The following is a 7,771-nucleotide window of genomic DNA, read 5'->3' on the forward strand; positions in this document are numbered from 1 at the left end:
ATCCTCACTTGGACAAACTGGTTGTTGTGAAACCTTCACAGGAAATAATCTTTGGTTGCATGTTCTTGGCTATTGTATTTCCCTGTTTATGGCATTTTAGTACAGTTATGTAGCAGCACTAGCCAAGACTTAAAGTATAAAATAGCAGTGCGCCACAGTAGTTCTAATTCACTGCCAAGATTAAACCAACCACCCCACAAATACTGCAAGCTACACAGCAACAAGGTTAATGGTGATAGAATAATCTTTAAACAGGTGAATTGGTGGTGACAAAGGTTTTGTGCAGTTTGACACTAGTGTCATGAGGGGGGTGAGACATCTGTGTGAGAAATTTTTACATTTAGCAAACGCTCTTATCCAGAGCGACTTACAGTAAGTACAGGGACATTCCCCCCGAGGCAAGTAGGGTGAAGTGTCTTGCCCAAGGACAGAATGTAATTTTTCGCTGCCGGGATTTGAACCGGCAACCTTCTGATTATTAGCCCAGTTCCCTAACCGCTCAGCCATCTGACTCCCACACCTGTGTGGTCTTCTCTGGTTGGTATCTGCAGCACACCAGGGTTGCGTTCCTGCTGCAGCCCTGCAGAACAACAAGAGGGCACAGACGCAGGCATGTTCGCTGCGATATTTGACAAGTGCATAACTGGATCTAATTTTATGCTTTGGTATCAAACAGAATGTGTTTACGAGGCCTACCGAACCAAGCAGAACTTCAAACCGTGGAGATGAAATAGGCACCATTAGTCAATGTCAGTGTCTGGACATATTCTACAGTGAATGAAATAAACAACACAGCCGGTTGTTTTCTCGAAGTATCAATATAGAGCACACACTGTCTACTGTATTTTTATTTAAAAAATGTACACCATCAATATGATTACAAAGCTCACGTCTTTTTGTCACCCACAGGGCAGTTTAATAAACTGAGAAAATTGTATTTCCCCCTGTGGATTTCATGTAACAGTCCAGCAATTTTGGCGCATGACTGTGCAAAATGAATCTAAAGTTGTCCATTTACCCCCCCCCCCCCACTCACTGACGTAATTAAATGTCTATAAGCAATCAAACAGTTCAATGTTATGTACAACCTGTATTATCACAAGATGAAGCTTTTCTTGATGAACTTTCACCTCTGCTTGTGTCTGGACTGCAGATCTACACACATAACATGTGTGATTAAGTGTGATTACGGGTGCACAGTAAATAGATAACAGGTAAAGGATAGGAGCCGTTAACACATTATCAAAAGACAAACATCACAAAGACTGTAAAATGAGCAATAAACAGTACGATTAAGGATGATTAATGACTAAATAACACTTAATATCCTTCTACGACAACATTAAAGGAAAAGGAGACATGACATTTCTAACCCAGTTTTGTCTATCTAGTATTGTCTCCCTTATTATAAGGTAAACTAGTAGTACGTTACAAAATAAAACGGTGTTGTTCTCATAATAATAGGTGTGCTCACTGTAAGTCAGTCAATAAAGCACTTTACCAAGGTACTGAAAGCTGCAGTAGGTAACATTATAAAAATTAAAAAACTAAGAGAAACAGCGGCCCCAATTCTTGTCTGAACACCTGCACGCGAGTTCGATTGGCAGTTGTCTCACACAAAAAAAGTGAAGGAGAAAGGTATGCCTCGCAGAAGGCGATTTGCTGGAACAGGATCACTGGAACGTAATTGGCTTAAAAGTAGCGGCAAGCCCAGAAAATTATGAATTGACATTCCACTGGCACTGAGCTGATTGTGTGCTAAAAACAACTATCCAATGTCCTCTTTAGCTTACAGAACATGTTTATAGGGGTTCTGTGTTGAACTGTATCACTGTTTTAAGATTACCTACGGTCACACACCCAAAAAATAAAAATAACTGTAGCCTAATCGAAATAGCATATTTCACCAAATTTAGCAATACAAACTAGTCGACCTGTTAGTCAGACACTTTTCTCACTCGCACCCAACGTTTGGTGAGTTTCCATTGGCTATTCTCCTTCCTACGTTGTAACACTGACCTCTAGTGGACTCCTTAGCAAACGCGTACTTTGATTTAAACAGTTTAACTTTAAACTGGAGGACAGTCGAAATAGTTTTAGTAAAGTGTAACCTTTCGTGTCTTTCTTACATGTCACTCTCATAGTGAAATATTATCACTTTATACTCAACGAACTGAATCAAATATTATTGTAGAATTTGGTGCCACTGGGCTGTAGCTAAGCCTACCTCCAATGAAAACTCATGCCCCGCGGATATTCCGCGTTCAGCATAGACCCTGTCCATCCGCCCATTCTTCGCCTGTCATTTCAAATTGAGCCAAGGCGTCTATTCATCTTCGAATAGCATTTGGATCTAAGAAACTGGATTATACAAAATGACAGACAAAAATAATTATACAGAGCTCATAACGCAAATATTTCAAGAAGCACCCTCTGCCAGGAAGGGGCTCCTTGAAAACTATAACAATCTTCTTAAAGTTGCCGATTACTACGAAAACAAATATCTGCAGGTGAGCCATTTTTACGATCCGCGCATAGAAAAAAACTTTAGATAGGCCCTACTTGTAAAAGCACGGACATAGCACACGCACGACACTCAGTAAATTATGCATTATATTAATAATTCAATTAACCCTTGTGTGGTGTTCATATTTTAGTTACTCAGCCAGTGCAATATTATGCAAATTATGCATAATATTAATCATTTGTAAAGCAAACAATAGTTTCTAAGAGGGCAAGGACAAGTTTGGGTTTTATATTATTTCAAATTGTATTTGTCTTATTATAGAGAATCTTGTGTAAGCGATAACAACATCAACCTAAACGTTTTTTAAATGTATGTTTTTACAAACTGGAAACTTTTGAAGGTGGAGGACAGAAGGGCGTGTATTGAGGAGACCATGTCGTTAACAACCCAAGCCCTGGCCAGTGTTACCTACCAGATTAACGGTCTGGCTACCACCCTTCTCAGACTGCTAGACCAACAGGCCAACCAGCTGAAAGACATGGAGTCCTCCATCAATCTCCTCACTCTGGTGAGAGACTGAACAGAGAACGCTGTAGGTCACCTCGAGTATTTAAATATATGGATTAAATTCCACTTAATTAGTTTTATGAGGTGACGGTCATTTATGGTATTGTATGAAACATTGAATTGAGCAGTTTTCTTAAAATGAGGCACAGTCCATATTTTGAGTTATAGAATAAAAACACTTTGTTAAAGGGCCCACAATGTGAAAAAAGGACATGGTTAATTACAATACTGCAGTTAATCACTGTTTAACTCAACAAATCAATAATATTGAATCAACTCTGCAGCTGATGGAATACTGACTTCAAACAGTGATAGATCAGTCTTCAGATGAAATTGCTCCAATTCATCACCCATCACTATGCAATTACTCTAACCTATAGATCTGTATACTATGCCATTTCTTTCAACTCTGGGACTCTGGAACAAAGTATGGGAATGGGTTCTGCTTGGTAGAGGTGATGTGGTTCGTGCTCTCTCTTCTAGGCAGTAGCTTTCCACCATGAAAATGTGTCTCGGAGGGAGATTGGTGTTTTAACAAAAGCAAAGAAGAAACCCTCCCCGACCCCTTCTCGCAAGGCAGACCCGGGGGCTGTGACTGAATACTCCAGAGTGCCCATTTGCTACTCCATCCTTGACAACATCGGACACTGCTTTGAGGTGGGCACTGCAGTACACACACACACACACTCACACCAGCTAAACAGCCAATAAAAAAAGCTTTTAAAAGCTTTTAAACAAACAAATAACATACAGTATAACTGATCTGGAATAGCAGGGAGACCATTAAACCACCTGGGTGATCCTCTGTCACCCAGCACCCTTAATCTTGGTACTGTGTCAGCCATGTTGTGATTCATTGCAGACTTAAGGACAGTGATGGACTGAGCCACTGCTTTCAGTCACTATTCATTTTCTCCTCAGGTCTCTGGGCTGCGTCCACAGAAGACAGGGTCTATGGACAGCATACAGAGTATAGGAGTCCACCAAGGGTACGCACACAAATACTTCTACTACTGCAACTACTTTGACCGTTACTACAATTATTTCTAATACTGTTGCTGTACTACAAATACTTCTACTAGTGTGACTACATCTTCTTCAAGTACTACTACAAGCGTACTACAACTGTATTGCTACTACTATTCATGTTTTGGGTACTATTGGTAAACCACACTCGATGTTATTAAAATCACACTAGATGTTATTTTTCTGATAACTAGTACTAGGCACTGTTCTTAGTTAAGCACAAATCCCTAAGAGCAACCAGGTTTGAAATACGTTCAAGCAGAGACTTGTTTTTTGTCTTGTTTGTGCAGTCGTGCAGCGGAGCCTGTAGCATGTCCAGTTGTTCCCATTGGGTAAGCTAATCACTGATGTGACACACAGTGGAGTTGGTTATCTCTGGCCCAGAATGTGAGTCAGACGTTGCTGTGATCTGGATCTGTGGAGAAGTCATGTTTGCACTTTGCAATGATGAGTCAGAAATGTAGTCGCATTTATCAAGCACCATTAAGTATGAGATTGAGATAATAACTTGTTTCTCAATAGTCTCAATTCTCTTTTCACCCACACAGATCCAACCTTGGAATTGCTGTGCCCCCACCTTCAGTGCCCACTTTACCCTCCATCCCCACACTCACCCAGGACTCTCCACCGGCCTCTGCTTCTCCGCCTAACAACCTGCCTCCTCCTTCACCTCCACCTACCTCCATTTTTGATGAGCTTCCTCCTCCCCCTCCTGATCCTTTCTTCACCTCATCCACCATCACTCCTTCCCCTCCTCCTCCTCCGCCTACTTTCACTTCCTCCCCTAACCCCCCTCCACCACCCCCGTCTCCCCTCAAAACCAGTGTCACTCCTCCGCCACCTCCACCACCTCCAAGCTTGTCCAATAGCCTCGTCCCTCCTCCTCCTCCTCCTCCACCAGCACCAATGGGAGGAAGCCACGCTCCTCCACCACCACCACCACCACCACCTCCTCCTCCATCACAATTCTAAACGTCTGGTGATGAGCAGCCATGTCAAGACTTTCTCTATGGAAAGGTTATTTTCTTACACGTTTTTGTGATTTTGAAATTAGTTTCATATAAAATATAGGCATTTCTAAAGTTTGGGACGGGGAGTGCCATGGTTCAGCCCGGATAAGGCTAACCATTTGTAAAGGTAAAAAGTATTAAAATAATCCCAAACTACCTCTGAATCTCAAAGTGTTTTGTCATAGTTGTCTGTGTAGAACCTCAACCTCTCAAACAGTAACTTCTAGAACATCTGATAACCTTGAAAACCACACATTCCTACATGCAAAACAACTGCACAGAAGATCTCCCTGGTGTGGACTGCTGGCCTGAGCATGTCCCAACACCTCCAGCAACATTCCTCAGCAACACGCCTGGACATGGAACCTCTCTCACATATCCTTGCCATCTGACATCTTTATCATCATTTCACCTGATTACATACTTGTACCTGTATCTTCTTTTTCCCTTGCCGTTTGACACTTTTTCGATGAACCGTCCCTGACACCTACAGTGCTTAAACGACAAGCAGGTTGTAGGTTAGCGCCAGTGATAAGATGTTTGCGTCACTGACTGAACCACTAATAGGGCTGTGTCTTTAAGCAGGTCAATGAGGCTGTAAAATCAACTGTCTTTGACGTACGTTGCGTAAATTGAATGGGTTGAGATGCCCCGAAAACAACTCAAAGGTTGCCTTACAGTTACTGTGTATCCTGACTACTTGGTTGGTAAGGTAAGCAGAAATGTGTCGGTTAATTTAATTTTTCAAATCATGTCTTGTTTGAATGATTATTGCCTACTTAATAACAATATTTTTAAAATCTTGTTTGCCAATTACATGAATAATAGATATTCCTGTATTGCTTTTCTTTCATAATCTCTGTATTTTCACTGAAACAAGACTTCAGGAAGGAGATTGTTAGATATTTTGTAATTCTGACAGGTCATAATAAACACGTTGGGATTAAGCAATACGTTACACTCTTTCATTGTTTGTGATGTACAGTACAGGAACATTTAGTGTCTGAAAAGTATCTTACACATTAACGGGTATTTTTCTCAACAGAAAGCCTGAGCCCAAATGTGTCTACCATGGACATGAATTATATCCTCATTATGAAGTTAGTACTTCAAAACAACATTTTAATACGTTTATCTTCACTTTGCTTTTCTCACAATTTTAGAACTTTATCTTAACTTTGTGCAGCCTGGGATTTACTGTGAAACTTTTACTGCCGCTGGCACAATATACAGTTCATGGTATGCAGTACCCTAATGGACACGCTGAGAAAGCACAGCATATCTCATCCAAACCTCTTAGGCATTAGAATGTGTAGCTGGACCAGTCTTAAAACCCCACATTTCATTTCCAGAGTCCCCTTCTTCCTGCTTGGCTTAGCTCTGTACATGATTTGTTGCCGAACCAAGCAGAGGAACCCGGATGCGGACGACCTGATCGTCCCACAGCCCCCTCACTCATCCTCCATCTACATCATCCCCATGCACAATGAGGAAGAGGAGGAAGAGGAGGATGACGAGGACGCGGAGCACCTCTGCGCTTTCTACTCTCCACCTCGTTATAGCGACCCTCCTTCCTACAACTCGCTGAGCCTCCACTGCCCACCGCCGTACTGTCAGGTACTGAGCTCGACATTTTGTCGTGGAAGTATAGCTCGCCTGACCCCGAAAGAGCAAGCAGAATCGTTACAAATCCAACCGCATTGTCTTGTCAGATCTCGTATGGCATGTGGTGCTCAAAAGACAAATGATGAGTGATCATCGTTTACATTAATAACCATTTCGAGTGTTCTCAGATGGTGACTGTTGTCCTCATTGCTTGTGTAGGCAGACGTCCCCCCTCCTCCTTACATAGAGGACTGCCAGCTTCCAATGGCACACCGCTGACCTCTACCTGGGCCCTCCCACCTCCACCTTCATCATCCAGGGCACGCCTTCTTCACAACCCATCAACCGCATCATCACAAAGTCCTGAGGGACACTACTTTCCCCATGCAGTTCCCTACTGTCTTGTTGTTGTTGTTGTTGCTGTTGATCGAACCATACCACATTACAGACCTATCAAAGACAAAAGAACAGCCAACTTGATTTCTGTCAGTTGCATACAGCATTGGACATTCTACCTGGGTGTGTGTATTTCATTCACTGTTGGCCATGCATTGTTTTGTATCATACAACCCTATAGTGTTGGTGGCAACTTGAATCTACCATTAAGTATTTTCATATTAACATTAGAGAAGATACACATTTGCCAAGACAAAATTATTCAACCAATGCAAAGTGAGATATTGTATTTATTTTAATGTGGTACTTTGTGTGATTTGTACTGAAAACTAAAGGAAACAACAAACTTTTTTACCCAATGCCTCTGATCTTATTCATAGAGGGTAAGATTTTTATCTGTGTGAAAAACCTTTTGCTAAGAATTTTAACGTAACTTTTTGGGGTTCCCAGGGTCCCTAAAACCTGTGTACAGCATCCATTTACACAAACACAAAATGTCCATGTGGTTAATATGAACTCAACCTTGCATGCTTCAACAAAACCCAGATGACCTCATATCAACCCAACAGTTAGAACCATACCAACCAGGTCATTCCTCTCTGGGAGATACAAGTTGTATCTTCTTTATCTGTAGCTGTATCTTTAAAAAGAACCGTCAGGCTGTAAAGGTTTTAGAGTAATTAAGATCCCTTGAAAGGTG

At 41.6% G+C, this 7,771-nt stretch overlaps 1 protein-coding gene across 2 annotated transcripts; it reads left to right on the top strand.

Annotated features, from left to right (window-relative positions):
• The first annotated feature begins 2,322 nt into the window (after window positions 1-2,322).
• On the top strand, window positions 2,323-7,425 carry abi3b (ABI family, member 3b). Of its 2 annotated transcripts, XM_067245026.1 has the most exons (9): window positions 2,323-2,510; window positions 2,868-3,035; window positions 3,518-3,691; window positions 3,956-4,023; window positions 4,351-4,392; window positions 4,609-5,782; window positions 6,116-6,170; window positions 6,423-6,687; window positions 6,895-7,425. In XM_067245026.1, exons 1-6 carry the CDS (start codon window positions 2,376-2,378, stop codon window positions 5,030-5,032), a joined length of 1,011 nt encoding a protein of 336 aa, XP_067101127.1. In that variant the 5' UTR covers window positions 2,323-2,375; the 3' UTR covers window positions 5,033-5,782; window positions 6,116-6,170; window positions 6,423-6,687; window positions 6,895-7,425. The 2 variants fall into 2 exon arrangements, with proteins under 2 accessions (XP_067101127.1, XP_067101128.1); XM_067245027.1 differs by lacking the exon at window positions 6,116-6,170.
• Window positions 7,426-7,771: the final 346 nt, after the last annotated feature.

Source organism: Osmerus mordax, chromosome 10 (genome assembly GCF_038355195.1).
Source record: "Osmerus mordax isolate fOsmMor3 chromosome 10, fOsmMor3.pri, whole genome shotgun sequence".
In the NCBI taxonomy this organism is placed as follows: Eukaryota; Metazoa; Chordata; class Actinopteri; order Osmeriformes; family Osmeridae; genus Osmerus; species Osmerus mordax.